Source organism: Mustela nigripes, chromosome 14 (assembly GCF_022355385.1).
Source record: "Mustela nigripes isolate SB6536 chromosome 14, MUSNIG.SB6536, whole genome shotgun sequence".
Taxonomy (NCBI): Eukaryota; Metazoa; Chordata; class Mammalia; order Carnivora; family Mustelidae; genus Mustela; species Mustela nigripes.
In genome coordinates, this window is record NC_081570.1 from 34,861,112 (window position 1) to 34,881,655 (window position 20,544).

Sequence of the window (20,544 nt, forward strand, 5' to 3'; positions counted from 1 at the left end):
AGCCACCCAGGTACCCCACTGACTAAGTTCCTTTGAACTATTATGTCCAGAATCATCTAGCCCTGAGTGCTCAAATGCCAGCCACATCACTGGGTCTGACTGCAACACCACCAATCTAGTGGGCTACCATTTGACTATTCTAGGGTTTATTTGGTTCTGCAAACATGTCTACAGTGTTGGACAGATGCTGCCTACACGAGCCGGAGCCTTCTCCTTGAGGTATGGCTATGGCCTGCAGCCCCTAAAGAATGAGAATCAGCTCTAAGAAGTTTCAGGGGTTTGATTCACTTTCATAATTCTCCTATTTATTTCTGGGGTGCTGGAAAATTCCTTTAGACGCTGACGGAATGCCTATCCCTTTATCAAATATTTATGGAAAGGAGAGCAGCGCTATTGGACCACAGACTGGTAAGTTGAACAGGAGTGGGTTTTGAACGCTGGTACACTACCATCATCCAAGAAGCTTTTAAAAAATGCTTGTCCTGGGGGTGCCGGGTGGCTCAATGGGTTAAGCTCTCCCTTCGACTCAGGTCATGATCTCGGGGTCCTGAGACCAAGCCCCGTATCAGGCTCTCTGCTCAGCGGGGAGCCTGTTTCCTCCTCTTTCTCTGCCTGCCTCTCTGCCTACTTGTGATTTCTGTCTGTCAAATAAATAAATAAAATCTTTAAAAAAAAATGCTCGTCCTGGGGCGCCTGGGTGGCTCAGTGGGTTAAGCCGCTGCCTTCGGCTCAGGTCATGATCTCAGGGTCCTGGGATCGAGTCCCGCATCGGGCTCTCTGCTCAGCAGGGAGTCTGCTTCCTCCTCTCTCTTTCTGCCTGCCTCTCTGCCTACTTGTAATCTCTCTCTGTCAAATAAATAAATAAAATCTTTAAAAAAATAAAAAAAAAGCCTCTGCCTTCAGCTCAGCTCATCATCTCAGGGTCCTGGGATCGAGCCCCGCATCAGGCTCTCTGCTCCGCAAGGAGCCTGCTTCCCCCTCTCTCTGCCTGCCTCTCTGCCTACTTGTTATCTCTCTCTGTCAAATAAATAAGTAAAATCTTTAAAAAAATAAAAATAAAAATGCCTGTCCTCTGCCAGACCAATTAAGTAAGACTCTCTAGAGGTGGGTCTCAGCCATTAACATTTTAAAAAATGCTCCTCGGTTGAGAAAGATTGGTCTTGTGAGAAGAGCAGACAAAAAAATCAGTGCTTACTATAGTGAAGTTGGTACATCCTCAGTCAGAAGTTATAAGAGGCATGCATATTATTAGATAATATTCATCACAGTTTTTATACATGCAGAGGCCACTGCATCAGGTTTCCTTCCTGAGAAAGAAAACAATTTAATAATCCAGGCAGTTTAATTTTACAATTGCAAAACGATCATCGCAAGGGTGAGAAAATTTGCTTTACCAGGTGGTAGCAAATCACAGGGAAAACCATTATTGGGGGGCGCCTGGGTGGCTCAGTGGTTTAAAGCCTCTGCCTTCGGCTCAGGTCATGATCCCAGGGTCTGGGAATTGAGCCCCGCATTGGGCTCTCTGCTCGGCGGGAGCCTGCTTCCTTTCCTCTCTCTGCCTCTCTGTGATTTCTGTCTGTCAAAATAAATAAAATCTTAAAAACAAACAAACAAACATAAAAAACCATTATTGTGTGTTGAAGGTTGGATTCTCAAGAAGTGAGCTGAGACAGTATTTGGGGGGTAAGATGTTTATTAGGGATCAATTCCTATGAAAGGAAGAGGAGGAAGCAAGACTGGGCAGATGCAAACTGAACTGAGATGCAGGTTCTACAAAGCCCCAGGCCAATGGGGCAGGGAGTTCAGGAGCAAGTACTGCCTATCAGAGTGACTGGGCCTTTACGCCCATCCTTCATTTAGTCTTGGGATGCAGGCTGCCCCCAGCAAGGGTATGACCTTGGGCAATGTGGCTCTTAAAGATGAGGGAGATCCTGAAGATAACAACTAGAGGCTGTGTGCTAACTACACTCCTTGCAGATGAGCAGCAAATCCTTCTTTGTAGGGGTACCTGGGCATTTTACCTCTATGTCTATCACATACACTGTAACAATGAATACTATGGGTCAAGGGGCAGTTCCTTTTCTCAATAATTCATTCTAACCCAGGCCTCTCTCCTGTGAAACACAAGAAAGAAAATTATGAGACTGTTTGTTACCAATGTTTAAACAACAAAAACCTTACAAGTTTAGTAAGACCATAGGATGACCACCTATTTCCTTCGTTTCTAACTGAGCTGACAGTTTGTCCAAGATCTTAGCAAAGGCATCCAGCTAAGACAGGACGTATCCCACATATACAGCCACATGACTTTCCCTACTTCCAAGATACGCAGGGAACAAATTAAGGCAGAAAGGAAAGGAACTGTGCCATATAAGTACATTATTTTTTTCCCTCCAAGATGTCTTTCAACTTCATTGTTTCTGAAAGACTCCTGATCCAATGCCTAGAGATTGAGAATTTTACTGGTCATCTATAGTTATATAACAAATTACTTCAAACTCAGAGGCTTAAAATATCAAATTATTATCTCACTGTTTGGAATCAGGGAGTGGTTTCAAGGTTCTGACTCAGGTTCTCTTAAGAGGCTACAGTCAAGCTGCTGGCCAAGGGCTGCAGTCAACTCGAGGCTGACTGGAGGAGAAGCCGCTTTCAACATGGCTGCTGACAAGTCTCAGATTATCTGCTTCCAAGCTCACTAATGTGGTTGCTGGCAGTTCCTCACCACATGGGTTTCTTCATAACCTGCCTGAATGTTCTCATGACATGGCAGCTAGCTGTCAAGAAGTTATTTTTTCCCCCCAAGGAGGGCTCATAGATGCCATATTTGTGAGCCCCTTCATGTTTGAGAATGTCTTCCTGACGCCTTTATATTTATTTATCTTTTAAAAAAGATTTCGTTTATTTCAGAGAGAGAGCATGCACGTGTGCTTCTGGTCAAATTTTCTTAGAACACACAATACTCTTAAAATTTGTTGGAGATTCTTTTAAAAATATTTTATTTACTGAGAGAGAGAGAGTTAGAGAGAGCATGAGGGGGGAGAGGCAGAGGGAGAAGCAGGCTCTCTGCTGAGCAGAGAGCCCGATGCAAGGCTGGATCCCAGGACCCTGGGATCATGACCTGAGCTGAAGGCAGATGTTTAAGTGATGGAGCACCCAGGTGCCCCATAAAATTTGCAGAGTCTTAAGATCTGCAGATTTTTACTTGATTCAGGAATTTTTATTGTATTTTATCTTGTTTTTAATTTAATTAAAATTACATATGCACATACTTTAGGTAAGTAAGGTTAAATAGCTAAATAGGCTTACAATGAAAAATTTCAGTCCTCTATTTCCTCCCCTCCCCATTTTCTGTTCCCCAGAAACACCCATTTTCAATTATTTTAGTGGATCCATTTAGTATTTATATCTGTATTTCTAGTAACATTCTAATATTGATATTCCTTAGTTTTTCCATTTCAGACATTATCTGTTGATTTCCCACTATGGCAGATAAGGATTTAGCTTTTTTTCATGACTGGCCCTGCCCCTATGACATATACCCATACTTCCTTACCTTTTACCTCCCTAATTTTACTGTTTTGGTTAGTTCAATATTGAAGTTTGTTATTATGGCTATTAACTATCAAAGAGGAAGTTTATCTCTCATCTTCCCTTGTGTCTCCAATACACAAACCCTCCCTGTCATCATTCCAAAGTAATTATCGTGATTTTGGTTAGATCAAGTCAGTGATTACATTAAGATGCATATATAAACATAAGTTACAGCTGAAACATTCAGTAACTAATGGTTAATTTTTTTCCTGCATATTTTTGTTTTCCTTGGTATTACTGTTTTCTCCCATTTCTTAGTTTTCCAGATACTTATCAATAATTCAACCCCAAACTAACTACAAAGTGCTCAAAACTCCTCTCAAAATGTTGAGACACATCAAGTATTTTGTCATTTTTGTCAGAAGAAATAAGAGTATCCTGAGGAAATTATTCCCAAAGCTTTCTGACCTATTCCAATCTGGTCTGATTGCCATCTACACCTGGAGTGAAGGTGTTTTCCTGGAATCCTAGGGTTTCTTTTTCCTATAATCCTATAATTCCATTTCTTTCTTTCTTAGATTATGCCAGGGTTTTGGTGTTATAAATTCTCTAGCAGCTTTCTGAAAACAGATGTTTGGAAAGCAATTGTCTGTAAAATGCTTACTCTACTCTCATAGTTGATTGTTTGACTACATATAGATTTAAGAATTTTGAAAGCTGTCCTCCATTGTTTTATAGTTTCTAGTGCTGCTGTTAAAAGTTCAAAGCTGTTTTACTTCCTTTATGTATGATATCTCCCCTCCCATCTAGAAGCGTCTTGGATCTTCTCTTTGACATCAGTGTTATAACAGTAAAATGTTTTCACATTTCACAATGACAACCTTGGTAAGTTTCTTTTCATGCATTCTGCTGGGCACTGTTTCCTTTCAGTTTAGAAACCCAGCTCCTTTCGTTCTGAGAAATGTTTTTTATATTTCTTCATTGATGCTATCTCCCCTCTCCATTTTCTCTGTTCTCTTTTTCTGGAATTCCTAATATTAAATGTTGGACCTCCTAGGTTGCTCCTTTGGTTTTCTTATTATTTTTCATTAATCTGTTGTTTTATTTTGCTTTGTGAGACATTTTTCAAAAATTTTCCCAAAATTTTCAACCCTTCTATTGAGTTTTTCATTTTTACCAAATGCTCCCCTTAAAAAAATTTTTTTTTAGTATACTTGACCACAATGTAGTAATTCAACATCTCTATACCTTTATGCTAGCTTCACCACCAGCGCAGCTACCAAAGAATGCTATTACAGTATCATTGACTGTATATTCCCTAAGCTATACCCTTCATTTCCATGATTTATTCATTCCATAACTGGAAGCCTGTATCTCCCACTCCCCTTTACCTATTTTGCTCAACCCTTCACTCTCCTTCCCTCTGGCAACCATCAGTTTGTTCTCTGTATTTATAGCTCTGATTCTGCTTTTTTGTTTTTTATTTAATTTTTTAGATTCCATATGTAAGCAAAATATATGGCATTTGTCTTTCTCAGTCTGACTTACTTCACTTAGCATAAACCCTCTAGGTCCATTCATGGTGTTGCAAATAGCAAGCTCTCATCTTTTTAATGGCTGCATAATATTCGTGTGTGTGTGTGTGTGTGTGTGTGTGTGTGTGTGTACACACATACATACCACAACTTCTTTATACATTCATCTATTGATGGACACCTAGGTTTCTTCCATCTTCTGGCTATTGTAAATAATGCTGCAATAAACATAGGGGTGCATATGTCTTTTCAAATTAGTGTTTTCATTTTCTTTGGATAAATAGCAATATAGTACAATTACTAGATCACATGGTATTTCTATTTTTAAGTTTTTGAGGAACCTCCACCCTGTTTTTCACAGTGGCTGTACCAATTTATATCCCTACCAAAAGTACAGGAGGGTTTCTTTTTCTCCACATCCTCACCAAAACTTGTTGTTTCTTTTTTATTTTAGCCATTCTGTGTAAGATGATAGCTCATTGTGGGTTTGCTATTTTTAAAAAAGATTTTACTTATTTATTTGGGAGAGGGACGCCTGGGTGGCTCAGTTGGTTAAGCAGCTGCCTTCGGCTCAGGTCATGATCCCGGCATCCTGGGATCGAGTCCCACATCGGGCTCCTTGCTTAGCGGGGAGCCTGCTTCTCCCTCTGCCTCTGCTGCTTCTCTGCGTGCCTGTGCTCGCTCTCTCCCTCTCTCTGATAAATAAATAAAATTAAAAAAAAAAAAACCTTATTTATTTATTTGGGAGAGAGAAAGAGAGAGCATGAGCAGGAGGAGCGACAGATGGAAAGGGAGAGGGACAAACAGACTCCCTACTAAATGGGGAGCCCGACATAGGCTTGATCTCAGGACTCTGAGATCAAGACCTGAGGTGAAGTCAGTCACTTAACCGACTGAGCCACCCAAGGTGCCTGCTCACTGTAGTTTTGATTTGCATTTCCCTGATGATGAGTGATGTTGAACATCTCTTTATGTGTCTGTTGGCTCTCTGTCTGTCTTCTTTGGAAATATGTCTATTCAGGTCTTCTGTTCACTTTTAAGTCAGATTTTTTTTTCTTTTTTTGTGTTGAGTTGTCTAGTTCTTTTTAAAGATTTGTTTATTTGAGAGAGAGTGAGAGCAAGCATGTACACATGTTGGGTCAGGGGTAGAGGGAGAGAATCTCAAGCAGATTCCCTCCTGAGCATGGAGCCCAACATGGGGCTTGATCACACGAAACATGAGATCACGACCTGAGCAGAAACCAAGAGTTGGACGCTTAACTGACTGAGCCACCCAGGCACCCCGGGTAAGTTCTTTATATATATATTTTGGATATTAACCTCTTATTGGATATATCGTTTACAAATATCTTCTCCCATTCAGTGGGCTGCCTTTTTGTTTTGTTGATGGTTTTCTTTTCTGGGCAAAAGCTTTTTACTGCAATGTAGTCCAAATAGTTTATTTTTGTTCTTGTTTTCCTTGCCTTAGGAGACATATAGAAAAATGTTGTTATGATCAATGTCAGAGAAATTATTGCCTGCATTCTCTTCTAGGACTTTCATATTTTCAGGTCTCACATTTAGTCTTTAATCCACTTTGAGCTTATTTTTGTGTATGATGTTAGAAAGTGGTCCAGTTTCATTCTTTTGTATGCAGCTATCCAGTTTTCTCAGCACCATTTATCAAAGAGACCATCTTTTCTATATTATATATTCTTGGCTCCTTTGTCATAAGTTAATTGTCCATATAAATCATGGGTTTATTTCTGGGCTCTCTATTTTGTTCCACTGATCTCCATGTCTATTTCTGTGCCACTAAATGCTCCCTTTTTAATATAGCATTCTGCTTTTGGGTTCATGAATGCAGTATTCTCTCATCTCTCAATGAGGGCAAGGATTTTGGTGCACTTTGTATCAGTATCTCCTAGGATACTGATATTCAGATGTTCAAATATTAGTGAATCTTTCTGAGTAATGTTACTTTTGAAGTTTTCTTCTCTCTGAACAATTTCTATTGGGCTTTCTGCTAACTTGGGTTTTTTTTTTCTGTTTGTTCTAGCCCCTACATCTTGTAATCCCTGTTTCTTTTTTATCTAAATTTAAGAATGGCACAATAAATATTTCACTGTGAACACCCAACATGTGGTGAGCTTTGTCAACTTCGAAATTCAAGGTAGGATGAACCAAGAACTGGGTTTTCCGGTGGGGATTCTCTGATGTCTATGTCTTTAGGTCTCCTCTTGGACTGTCTTTTACCACAGAGAAGAATCTTCTAATGTCCTTGCTTAACAGATACAAGCTTGGCTGCTGGTATATAGAAGCTAAGTGGGAGACAGAAGCTAAAAACCTCAGGACATACGTTCACTTTTTTTTTGTATTGTACCCCCCATTTTTTGTATGGTACCTCTAACCTCATTCATGCCTAGTGCCCCAATCCAGAGATCTACTTTACCCTCTTCCAAGAATAAATCTTATGAGGTTTGATGGGGAAGAAATCTGAGCATCTATCTACAGTTTGGACAAATTCTCAAGTAATCCAGTTTTTAGCTTCACTTTTGGATATACGTGGTACTGCTGAATCTTGACTACTTAGAGTTTTGTAGGGTGAATCAGTCTACAGTTCAACTTCGCCCACTGCTGGCTTAGCATTCAGCTTTCTCAGGTATGTTCAACTGTCCTGCTTTTCTGTTTCCAAACTGTGGTTGTTGTTTTTTCATTTTTAATCTTCTTTAGTCTTCTGGATTTATCCCTCTCTAAAATCTCCATCTTGCTATTTTAGTGGAATTTCAGAAGTCATCATATTTACTTAGCCCTTCTATCTTTATATTAAAAGCCTTAAACTAGTTTGCCAAGAAGGCCTTATATCTTTGAATACAGCCTTTGGCCACATGTTTAGTTCTCTTTTTCAGAGATATTAATTTATTGAGTCATCTTTGTCTTTTTTTTTCCTATTAGATTTGCTATAATTTTTAATCATTTCTTTTTTCATCAAAATCTCTAAATATCTCAAGCCTTTCCTCTATGTCAATAATTTGATTTTCAGCGGTATCTGTTGTGTTCTTTGCTATTTTAATTAGTTTTCAATTTATTTTCTTAGTTCTATAATATCTTCTTTTATCTCACGTTGTTTTATCAGCCCATCACTGAAATTTTATTTATTTATTAAATTCACATTTTGATGAGTTGTTTTATAGCTGTATAGTACAGAAAATTCTAGTCATTGAATTATGTTTTTTTCAGGATACATTGTCTTTTCAAAGTATTTTTCTTGCTTTCATTTGTTTGCTGTATGTTTCCGTAGTTGAAATACTGATTCTTTTGGTCTTGTTCGTGCTTGTTTTATTTATTTTGATATGATATGGATGAGTTCTTCCCTCTCATCCACCTGTATCTGAGACCAACTACTATGTGTGGTGGTGATTTTTTTCCTTTCTGTTTATACTGAAGTATAGTTGATACACAATGTTACATTAGTTTCATGTGTACAACACTGTGATTTGACACCTTATGCTATGCTCACCAGAAGTGTAGCTACTATCTGTCACCATACAGTGCTATTATAATACTATTGACTAAACTCCCTGTGTTGAATCTTTCATACCTGTGACTCACTCATCTCATTAACTTGAGGTCTGTACCTTCTACCCTCCTTTGCCTCTTTTTGCCCGTCCCCACCTTCCTCCCCTCTGGCTACCACCAGTTTGTTCTCTTTATTTATGGGTCTGTTTCTGTTTTTTTTTTTTTTTTTTTAATTTTCTTTTAAAAAATGATTTTATTTTATTTACTAGAGAGAGAGAGAGAATGAGCAAGGAGGAGAAGCAGAGGGACAGGGAGAAGTAGACTTCCCACTAAGTAGGGAGCCCCATGTAGAGCTCGATCCCAGGCCCTGGGGATCATGACCTCAGCTGATGACAGATGCCCAACTAACTGAGCCACCCAGGTGCCCCACCATATCTTCTTTATCCATTCATCTATCAGTGGACACAGGTTGCTTCTATATCCACTTTAAATAATGCTGCAATAAACATAAATGCACATATCTTTTCAAATTTCTGTTTTTGTTTTCTTCAGACAAATGCCCAGTAGTGCTACTTATTTTATATTCTGTGTATTTTTCTATGGCTTCAGGGAATGTGGAAGGAACATAGGGAACATGGCTAAGGAACTGCAGAATCTCTATTAAAATATTTTTCTTTCCCGAGATTCTGTTCTATATTCTTCTTTCATTCCACATAATTAAGGAGTATATTCTATTCCTATGGAGGAATAGCTTTCAGCTTTATATTACTTCACCTATTCATTTGTAGGCTTGATCTTTTGTTTCTGTTAAAAGTCAGCCTCATTGTTCATTTTCTCTGCTTTATCATTTATTTGCAAGTAGTTATTCCCACTGCTCCTCAGTCAGAAGAAGACAGAAGTATAGATATGTGTTCAGTTTGCTTCTTTCCAGCTTTGGAGCTATTAGTGAGAATTTGTAGGATTTCATTAATATATCAGTATGGCTTCTGGTGAGCTGTGATACGGTGGAGTTGGGAGCCTACCTTCATTCCTTTCTGTTTCTCTCTTCTTCTTCCTTTTTTTAAAAAAAGATTTTATTTATTTATTTAATTTATTTATTACGGGGCTTGATCCCAGGACTCTGGGATTATGACCCAAGCCCTTTGGCAGAGGCCTTAACCCACTGAGCCACCCAGTGGGTGCCCCCCCCTTTTTTTTTTTTTTAAAGATTTTATTTGTTTATATAAGAGAGAGAGGGAGAGAGCATGAGCAGGGAGAGGTACAGAGGGAAAAGCAGGCTCCCTGATGAGCAGGGGGTCTGATCTAGGACCCTGGGATCATAACCTGAGCCAAAGGCAGACGTTTAACAGACTGAGTCACCCAGGAGCCCCTATTCCTTTCTGTTTTTTGTCAGAATCTTGTTTCTTTCCTTGACCAACAGTTTTTAAGCTTTAGTACATATTTTTCATATATTATATATATATTATATAAGATATATATATATAATGACCTGCCTTTGGCTCAGGTCATGATCCCAGGGTTCTGGAATCGAGCCCTGCATCGAGCTCTCTGCTTGGCATGGAGCCTCCTTCCCCTCTATCTGCCTGCCTCTCTGCCTACTTGTTATCTCTCTCTGTCAAATAAATAAATAAAATCTTTAAAAAAAAAAAAAAGGATAACAGAGAACTGTAATCTGGGACAAAACCACAGACAAGTCAAACCCAGGCTCCAAACAGTTTTCAAACTTTCCTGTGTACTGGTATCAGACAGTACAGCTCTGAGTATGGTGGCTTCTGATAAAAATGTCCATATTGGGCAAGCACTCAATAAATGCTGATTAAAGAAGATGTGTAACTGGGTTGCCTATTTGTAGCCATTATGATGGCTACTATTAAAAAACAGAAAATAACAAGTGTTGACAAGGATGTAGAGAAACTAGAATGTTTGTACACTGTTGGTGTGATTGTAAAACAGCACAGTCACTATAGAAAATAGCAGAGAGGATTCTCCAAACATTAGAACTAGAACTGTCATAGAATGTAGCATCCCACTTCTGGGTGTATATCCAGAAGAATCCAAAGCAGGATCTCAAAGGGATATGTGCACACCCATGTTCACTGCAGCATTATTCACAATAGCCAAGAGGTGGAAGTGACTCAAGTGTCTGCTGACAGATGAATACATTAAAAAAAAAAAAAAAAGTGGCATTTCCACACAATGGAATATTATGTAGCCTTACAAAGGAAGGCATTCTGACACATGCTACAACATGGATGAACCCTGAGGATTTTATACTCAGTGAAATAAACCAGTCGACAAAGGACAAATACTGCATAATTCTACTTATCTGAAGCATCTAATGTAATCAAATTCATAGAAACAGAGAATCGAATGGCAGTTACCAGGAGCTGGGGACAGGAAAAAGGGAAGAGCTATTTGTTCAACAGATGCAGAATTTTGGTTCTGCAAGATGAAAAAGTTCTGGAGATCTGTTTCACAACAATGTGAATATGTTTAACACTAGTGAACTGTACACTTAAAAGTGGATAAGATGGTAAATTTTATGTTTTGTGCTTACCACAATTAAAGAAAAGGAAGCTCCAGAACACTGTTAGAAAGACAGTCCTGTTCCCTCTTCTCCCCACAGCTGCTTTGCCCTACTGCTATGCAGGATTTGACTCTACCTTGGCAAAAAAGACACAGGGAAAAGCTAAGCTTTTGTGCAGTGAAGAAAAGCCTTCATCCTGTCTCATGGGAAAACAGTCACATACTTTTGTCAATTTCACACAGTATAATCTAGCGTTCATTCCCCTTTTCCCATCCACTGGGTGGTTTTATTTTGTTTTAAGACAAGGAGAACTGCCAGAAAGAAAACCCTAGGGCTTACTTGTGCAGGATGGATCCCTTAATGACCAGCTCTTCATCCAAGTCTGCTTCATTAGCCATGAAGAGCAGCCTCTTTCCTGTGCTGTCCACTCCGATGAAGTCACGCTGCTCCACTGGATCATACAAAAGAAGGGAAATCAAACAAAGCCACTTGCCCCGGCCTGCATGACGAAGTCAGGGGGACAGGGCACCTGCTCACAATGCTCTTGGTACTAAATACAGGATTGTCATACAGCACATACCATAATGTTTAAAACATGACTAGTCAAAATGTTTTTGTATTGTTCTAAAGGATAGTGTTAGGTTAACTGGTGAAGTCTGAATAAGATCTGTAGATTATGGGGCACCTGGGGGGCTCAGTGGGTTAAAGCCTCTGCCTTCGGCTCAGGTCATGATCCCAGAGTCCTGGGATTGAGCCCTGCATCGGGCTCTCTGCTCGGCAGGGAGCCTGCTTCCCTCTCTCTCTCTACCTGCCTCTCTTCCTACTTGTGATCTCCGTCTGTTAAAAAAAAAAAAAAAAAAAAAAAAAGATCTGTAGATTAAAGTATTGTAGCAGTGTAATTTTCTGTTTTAACAGACTGTCCTTTCTGGGTGGCAGTGAGGCGTGGGGGACAGGATATACACCAATGTATTTAAAGGCAAAGGGAATCATACCTGCAACTTATTCTCAAATAGCTGAGAAAAATAATAATAGTATATGTAATATTTTGTTTACACATATTATATATTGAAAGTATATCACAAGGAGAGCAAATGATAGAACAAATCTTAACATTTGGGGAATCTGGGTAAAGGATATATAAGTTCTCTACTAGTCTTATAATCATTCTGTAAATGTGAAATTACCCCCAAAACGAAGAGTTAAGGAGGTGGTAGTTCGACTGTGGCAATCATTTCATAATCATGTCTACATATATCAAAACATCACTGCACATTTTAAATATGCAGAATTTTTGTCAAAAATAAAAATAAAAAATAAAAAGCCAAGGGGGTTATGGAGAGGGTGGTTGGGTTATGGACACTGGGGAGGTATGTGCTGCGGTGAGTGTTGTGAAGTGTGTAAGCCTGATGATTCACAGACCTGTACCCCTGGGGCAAATAATATATTTTATGTTAATGAAAAAAAAAATAAGCCAAATAAGTGGAGGGTCCATGAACTCATTACATGGCACAGAAGAATAGTATAAAAGGAATTCTTTCTCTGCAAGTAACACCTGAAGTCTCCTCACTATGGAAGTGGGCATAACATTATTTAAGGACATGTACATTAATCAACATTAACCATATATCTATTATGCATTAGATTTTATGCTGTGTAAGAGAGCACTGAAAGAAAACAAGGTACCTATTTAATAATGTGGAGAGTTCTCTGGTAGATGGTGATGTTACAGGCTGTTGTATTATTGCTGTTTTCTCTGTTTTATTTCTTTCCCTAACCAGATTATAAATTCTTCAAAGGCAGGCTTATGATTCCTTTATATCTCCTGTAACATCTAGTATAGTGTCAGGCACTTAATAAAAACTACTAACAGTATCTATCTATAGCTTACAAAAGCATTTTCACATAGAGGAAGCATAACATCATGATAAAGAAGAGTGCCTCTGAGGCCTAACCACCTGGGTATAAATCCCACTTACTAGCTGTATGTCTTTGAGCAAGATACTTTTTTATCCCTCAGTTTCATCTGCAAAATGTGTTATCATAATAGTGTCTATCTCACACAGGCTTATTATGAGGACTAAATCAGTTAATATTTGCAAAGCTCTTATAACCTGTATAAGAGCTTAACTCAAACATTAAATAAAACGTTCATGTTTAAAAAAACTAAGCAAAATGCATATTCTCATTTGGTCCTCACAGCAATCAAATAAAGGAAGAAGGATTTAATGCCTCTTTGAAAAAGAAAAAAATAGTTGAGCTCTAGGAAAATAATATTGCTTTTTTCTTCCTTTCTTTTTTAAAGCAGGCTCCACGCACAGTGTGGATCCCAATGTGGGATTGAACTCATGACCCTGAGATCAAGAGCCCGACGCTTAATCAACCAGGCCACTCAGGAGCCTCTAGAACCTCTAGTATTTCTAAAGATGAATTTGTCTGCCTCCTACTGACAGACAACAGGTACTACATAACTGAACATGCTTCATTGTTGGCTGCAACTGCCTGTATACCTAGAACCAAATGTATTACTCAAGTGTATAATGTGTTTAGCCCAGGTGCTTGAAAGCATTCTCTCCTTCAGATGATTTCTGGTCATCTATTCATCTGTAGCATCTGAATCTAAATAGGGAAAAACTATCATAAAAAGTTATATGTTGGGAGCACCTGGGTGGCTCAGTGCGTTAAAGCCTCTGCCTTTGGCTCAGGTCATGATCCCAGGGTCCTGGGATGGAGCCCCGCATCGGGCTCTCTGCTCGGCGGGAAGCCTGCTTCCTCCTCTCTCTGCCTGCCTCTCCACCTGTATGATCTCTCTCTCTCTGTCAAATAAATAAATAAATAAAATCTTAAAAAAAAAAAAAGTTGTATGTTGGGGCACATGGCTGGCTCATCAGAAAAGTATGTGACTTTTTTTTTTTTTTAAGATTTTATTTATTTATTTGACAGAGAGAGCTCACAAGCAGGCAGAGAGGCAGACAGAGAGAGAGAGAGGAGGAAGCAGGCCCCCCGCCGAGCAGAGAGCCCGACGCGGGACTCGATCCCAGGACCCCGAGATCATGACCCGAGCCGAAGGCAGCGGCCTAACCCACTGAGCCACCCAGGCACCCGAGTAGGTGACTCTTGATCTCACGCCCATGAATTTGAGCCCCGCACTAGGTGTAGAGATTACTTAAATAAATAAATAAACAAACTAAAAAAACCCCAACAAGCTATATGTTGGGGGTTTCCCCCCCCCAATAACCAAAATTAGTGAACTCCCAAGAAGGAAGGGTAAATAATACCAATTACCAATTTGAAGGTAAGTTTTACAGGAAATTTTAGTTGAAGTGAATTTTGCAGAGAATTTCAAATGTCACACAGTAGATATGACATATATTAATTCATCCGTTACAAGGAAACTTGAGAATATAACAGTCTGCAACAGTCTGATTATGAGCCAATATTTTAAAAAGAAACACAGAGATGTTATTTTTGGATATCATTTGGAGTGCTTCCTCTATCCAAGTCCTTCAGCCCACAAAACCTTGAATTACTTAATGTCCTGGGAGCAGTGATGTCCAAGTGCTCTGTGCTCTTTATTCACATTCCTCACTCTCAGGGTCCCCTCCCTATATTTGCTTCCTCGTAGCTACCATAGTAACTGGGACCTACGAATATGCTACAAATTATAGAAACCTGGGAAAGATTTCTTCCTGTTCTAACAATGTAAATTCCACTTTGGGAGCAGAGCAAGTAATATCAGAATGTCTATCCTAAGAAGATTACAAAAATGAGATTAAGAAAACAGTTAAAACTATGAATTTCCATTAAAAAAAAAATTCTGTCAACTACTCATAATTTTTTTCTAGTTGATTTTTACTAGTCTGCCTGACCCTTTTGTTTCTTCTATAGTCATTTACTTATCCATTCATTCATTCAACTAATAAATGTACTTGTGCACCTCCCCTATGACAGACATTATATTGGCCATTATAGTAGGGAATTTCATTTCCTCATTTTATAAGGCTAGCAGGATCTTGATGCCAATACCAGATAAAAATATGAGGCATATTAATTTATTACGTAAGTAGAGGGATCCTAAACAAAATATAGCAAATCAAAACTACAAATGTATATAGTAGCCCTTTTGCCTCATTGCAGCTGAGAGAGCAGGATGGATTACCAGCAGCTCTATGGGAGCCATCTGAGAAAATTTGGTCAGGGTTCTTGTTCTTGCCATGGCTGTTCAAACCAGCATGGTCTCATCCTGAAATCTGACCTCAATATGCTGCCAGTGTTTCTGTAAGTACGTGAAGGATATAGGCTTCATTAAGTTGGATTTAGTGAACTTCCTTGAATGGGTCCTCCAAGATACCAACCTTAACTGTGGATCTCCTAGATATCTCCCTTAATGCCAACTCACGGTACATAAAAAAAACATACTTCAGGGGCACCTGGGTGGCTCAGTGGGTTAAGCCGCTGCCTTTGGCTCAGGTCATGATCTCAGGGTCTTGGGATCGAGTCCCGCATCAGGCTCTCTGCTTAGCAGGGAGCCTGCTTCCTCCTCTCTCTCTCTCTGCCTGCCTCTCTGCCTACTTATGATCTCTCTCTGTCAAATAAATAAATAAAATCTTTAATAAATAAATAAATAAAATAAAAAAACATACTTCAATTATGGAAAAAAATGTATATAGTAGATTTTTTTTTAAAGATTTTATTTATTTATTTTACAGAAAGAGAGATCACAAGTAGGCAGAGAGGCAGGCAGAGAGAGAGGGGGAAGTAGACTCCCTGCTGAACAGAGAGCCCAATGCAGGGCTCGATGCCAGGACCCTGGAATCATGACCTCAGCTGAAGGCAGAGGCTTTAACCCACTGAGCCACCCAGGCACCCCTATATAGTAGATTTAAAAGGGTTACAAATTTGTTGTTCTTCCCTTAAAGAGGTAAGGTCTAGAATGTAAAATGGTATAGCTACAATATAAAATAGTTCCTCAAAAAATTAAAAATAGAGGGGTGCCTGGGTGCTCAGTTGGTTGCATATGCTCTTGGCTCAGGTCATGATCCCAAGGTCCTCGTATCAAGCCCCGCACTGGGCTTCCAGCTTAGCGGGGAGTTGCTTCTCCCTCTCCCACTCCCCCTGCTTGTGCTTGCTTGCTCTCTCTCTGTCAAATAAATAAATAAAATCTTAAAAAAAAAACAACCCGAAACAAACAGAATTACCGCATGATTCAGCAATTCTATTTCTGGATATACCACCCCAAAAAATGAGAGGCAGGGTTTCACAGAGACATGTGTACACCCCTGTTCATAACAGCATTATTCAGAATAGCTGAAATGTGAAAGCAACCCAAGTGTCCACTGATAAAGTAATGGATAAGCAAAACATAATATATACATACAAGAAAATATAATTCAGCTTTAAAAATGAAGGAAATTCGGGACGCCTGGGTGGCTCAGTTGGTTAAGCAGCTGCCTTCGGCTCAGGTCATGATCCCAGCGTCCTGGGATCGATTCCCACATCGGGCTCCTTGCTCAGCAGGGAGCCTGCTTCTCCCTCTGCCTCTGCCTGCCATTCTGTCTGCCTGTGCTCGCTCTCCCCCGCCCTCTGATAAATAAATAAAATCTTTAAAAAAAAAAAAAAAATGAAGGAAATTCTGCAATATGCTAAGTACAGATCAACCTCAGAGGCATTACACTATGAAATAAGCCAGTGGCAGAAAGACAAATACTGTATGATTCCACTTACATATGGTACTTAAAGTAGTCAAAATCATAGAGACAGAAAGTATCATACTGGCTTCGGGGGCGGGGGGGCTCGAGGGAGGAGGAAATGAGGAGTTACTAAGTTCCAGTTTCAAAAGATGAAAAGAGTGATGGAGATGGTGGTGATGGTTGCACAGCGTTATAACTGTATTTAACACCAATGAACTGTACACTTAAAAAAAGATGGTAAATTTTACATGTATTTTATCACCATAAAAAAACAAAAAAACAAACAAACAAAAAAAACCAAAAAAAAAAAAACTGAAGGAAAAAAAGTGCTCACGGGAGGGGAAAAAAGAGGTTAAGGTCTAGTTCCCCATCCCTTATATCCAGGCTGGCCTAGCCACTAGCTTTAAAGAATGCAATGAAAGTGATACAGTGTGAGTTCCAAGCTTAGATCCAAGAGACCTTGTTTGTAGTTCTTCTCTTACTCTTTAAGAACCTGCTGCTGCCATGTGAACAAGCTTGGGCTTCCAGTATGGTAACAGAGTAGATGCAAAGAGAAATCCAACTATCACAGCTGAGGGCCTCGACATATCAGTGAGCCCAACTGTGGTAGGTCGTCTCTAAGAATGATAATTGCCTCTTGGTAGTCACAATCTTCTGTATCCCCCCCACACACACATGAATATGGGCTGGCCCAGCAGCTTGCTTCTAACCAACAGAATGTGGCAAAGGTGATGAGATACTATTTTTGTGATTTAGTCACATAACTTTATAACTTCTGTCTTGCTAGAAGGTTCTCTCCCTTGCTGGCTCTGGTGAAGCAAGTTGTTCTGCTGAAGAGGCCCAAGTAATAAGGAAATGAGGGCAGCCTCTGGCCAACATCCAGTTAGAAATTGAGGCTCTTAATCCAACAGTCCTCAGGGAACTGAATTTTTGCCAATAAACAAGTGAGCTCAGAAGCTAATCCTTTCCTAGCTGAACCTTCAGATGAAACCTCAACCCTAAATGACACATTGATTTCAGGCTTGTAAAAGACTCTGAGTCAGAGGGCCCAACTAAGTAATGCCTGGATTCCTGACCCACAGTATTGTTTTAAGATGTTAAGTTTGTGGTAATTTGTTATGCAACAATAGATAATTTATACACTAGCTGATAATCACTTGAACAGAAGTGAGCCAACTCAGTTACAACAGGCCAAACTGCCAAAGAATAATGAAGAAGCAGAATAATGAAAAGCAAATCATGCTACTTTTTTTTTGCAGGTTTTAACTTTATATTTCTAAAATTTCAATTTATTCTATTACTTTTTAAAATTTTATTTATTTATTAGAGAGAGAGAGAGCATGCATAAGTGGGGGAGGGGCAAGGGGAGAAACAGGCTCCCCACAGAGCAGGGAGCCTGATGTGGGGCTTGATTCTGGGACCCTGAATCATGATCTGAGCCGAAGGAGACACTTAACTAAGCCACCTAGGCGCCCCTAAAAAATTCAATTTATTTAAACTAATGCAAAATAAAACAAAAGCAGTTTACCTTCTCCTATCTCCTACTCCCCATCTCTGAAAACCACCAATCTATTCTCTGTATCTACGAGCTTAGTTTGTTTTCTTTAAAGGGTTTTTTTTTTTTTAATTTTTAGATTTTATTTATTTATTTGTCAGAGAGAGAGAGAGAGCCAGTGCACAAGAAGGGGAGCAGCAGGCAGAGGGAGAAGCAGGCTCCCCGCTGAGCAAGGAGCCCAGTGCAGGACTTGATCCCAGGACCCCGGGATCATGACCTGAGCTGAAGGCAGACGCTTAACCGACTGAGCCATCTAGGTGTCCCTCTATGAGCTCAGTTTAAATTTTATTATTTTTTTTTTATTCCACATGTAAGAGAGATCATATCGTATCTGTCTTTCTGTCTGATTTATTTCACTTAACATAATATCCTTGAGGTCCAACCACGTTGTTGCAAATGGCAAGATTTCATTCTTTTTTTGTGGCTGAATAATCTTCCGCTGTGTATAGACACCACAATTTCTTTATCCATTCACTTAGGTTGTTTCCATATTTTGGTCACTATAAATAAAGCTGCAAGGAACAAGGGGTTGCATATATCTTTTTGAATTAGTGTTCTCATTTTCTTTGGAAAAATACTTGGTAGTGGAATTATTGGATCATATGGTAATTCTTTTTTTAATTTTTAAAGGAATTTCCATACCCTTTTCCAAAGTGGCTGCACCAATTTACATTCCCACCAACAGTATGTGAGGGTTCCCCTTTCCATGCATCCTCACCAACACTTGTTATTTCTAATCTTTTTGATAACAGTCCTTTTTTTTTTTTTTTAAAGTAGGCTCCATGCTCCGTGTGGAGCCCAATATAGGGCTTGAACTCATGACCCCGAGATTTGAGACTTGAGCTGAGATCAAGAGTAAGACACTGGGGCGCCTGGGTGGATCAGTCCCTTAAGTATCTGTCTTTTGCTCAGGTCATGATTCCAGGGTCCTGGGATCGAGCCCTGCGTCAGGCACCCTGGTCAGTGGCGGGGTCTGCTTTTCCTTCTGACACATCCCTCTGTTGCATTTTCTCTCTCACCCTCTCAAATAAGTAAATAAAATCTTAAAACAAACAAAGAGGGATAACAACAATTTGGGGAAGGGGACTGGAAATCACGCTAGTAAAAGTTATTTTAAAGTTTGAGTTTGCTGGTGGGTTAAAAAGAAAAAAGATATTAATTTGAGAAAATTTTACCGAATTGAAGACTTGACTTTTCAGATCAAAAGGCCCATTAACATCCAACACAAGGGATGGTATCAGACTGTACTGAAAACAATCAAAGTGAAACTTAGTAACTTTGTAAATAGAAAGATCTTAGAAGCTTCCCAAAAGGGGAGAAAAAGTTTTCATGAAGAGAATGAAGAATCAGAATTGTGTTAGATTTAACAGAAAAGCTAGAAGACAGTGAGATAATACCTTCATTTTGAGGGGACTTGATCTCTCTCTCTCTCTTTTTTTAAAGATTTTATTTATTTATTTGAGAGAGAAAGAGTGAGTAAGAGAAAAAACATGAGTTGGGGGAGAGGTAGAGGGAGCAGTAAACTCCCTGCTGACCAGGGAGCCCAATGCAGGGCTCAATCCCTGGACTTCAGGATCACGATGTGAGCCAAAGGCAGATACTTAACTGACTGAGCCACCCAGGTACCGCAAAGGGACATAATTTCCAAGAGAAGATTATACCTAGCCAAAATATCAAACAACCACTGAGACAGAATGAAGACATGCAAAAGCTATAAAAATTTATTTTTCACGAACCCATCTGAGAAGGCTACCAGAGGATATGTTCCACAAAAAAGTGAGTATAAACTAAGAGGAAAATTATGAGATTGAAGTGTGAACCTAAAATGGCAGTTCTACAGAAGAGCTACTAATCCAGAAAAGTTCTAAGAGAGATATCTTCAGGAGTTTGAAACTGAGAGAACACTTAAAGTGTTAGGAAATAATGAGAAGAAATTCATACCGGTGGGGCTAAGGCTGAATTAGTAATAAATACATAGAAAATTAAGCAAATGAAAAAACAAGACAATTTTTAGGAAAATAAAAGGAGGAAAGAGAAAAGTAATCTCATATAAGGTTCAGCTGTGAATACTTAGCTGAGCCGAAGGAGAGACTTAACTAAGTATTTTAATTTTTAAAAAAATTTTATGGGACGCCTGGGTGGCTCAGTTGGTTAAGCAGCTGCCTTCGGCTCAGGTCATGATCCCAGCGTCCTGGGATCGAGTCCCACATC

The 20,544-nt window shown here is 39.4% G+C and overlaps 1 protein-coding gene and 1 pseudogene across 2 annotated transcripts in view; one reads left to right on the forward strand and one right to left on the reverse strand.

Annotated features, from left to right (window-relative positions):
* Positions 1 to 20,544, reverse strand: part of EIF2B3 (eukaryotic translation initiation factor 2B subunit gamma) — a 128,835-nt gene that overhangs the window by 68,431 nt on the left and 39,860 nt on the right. For both annotated transcript variants that reach the window (XM_059374557.1, XM_059374556.1), the window contains exon 5: positions 11,431 to 11,542. In XM_059374557.1, the coding sequence (XP_059230540.1) occupies positions 11,431 to 11,542 (112 nt within the window). The remainder of the gene's footprint in view (positions 1 to 11,430; positions 11,543 to 20,544) is intronic.
* LOC132001526 (small ribosomal subunit protein uS14-like) lies at positions 15,230 to 15,476 on the forward strand (annotated as a pseudogene).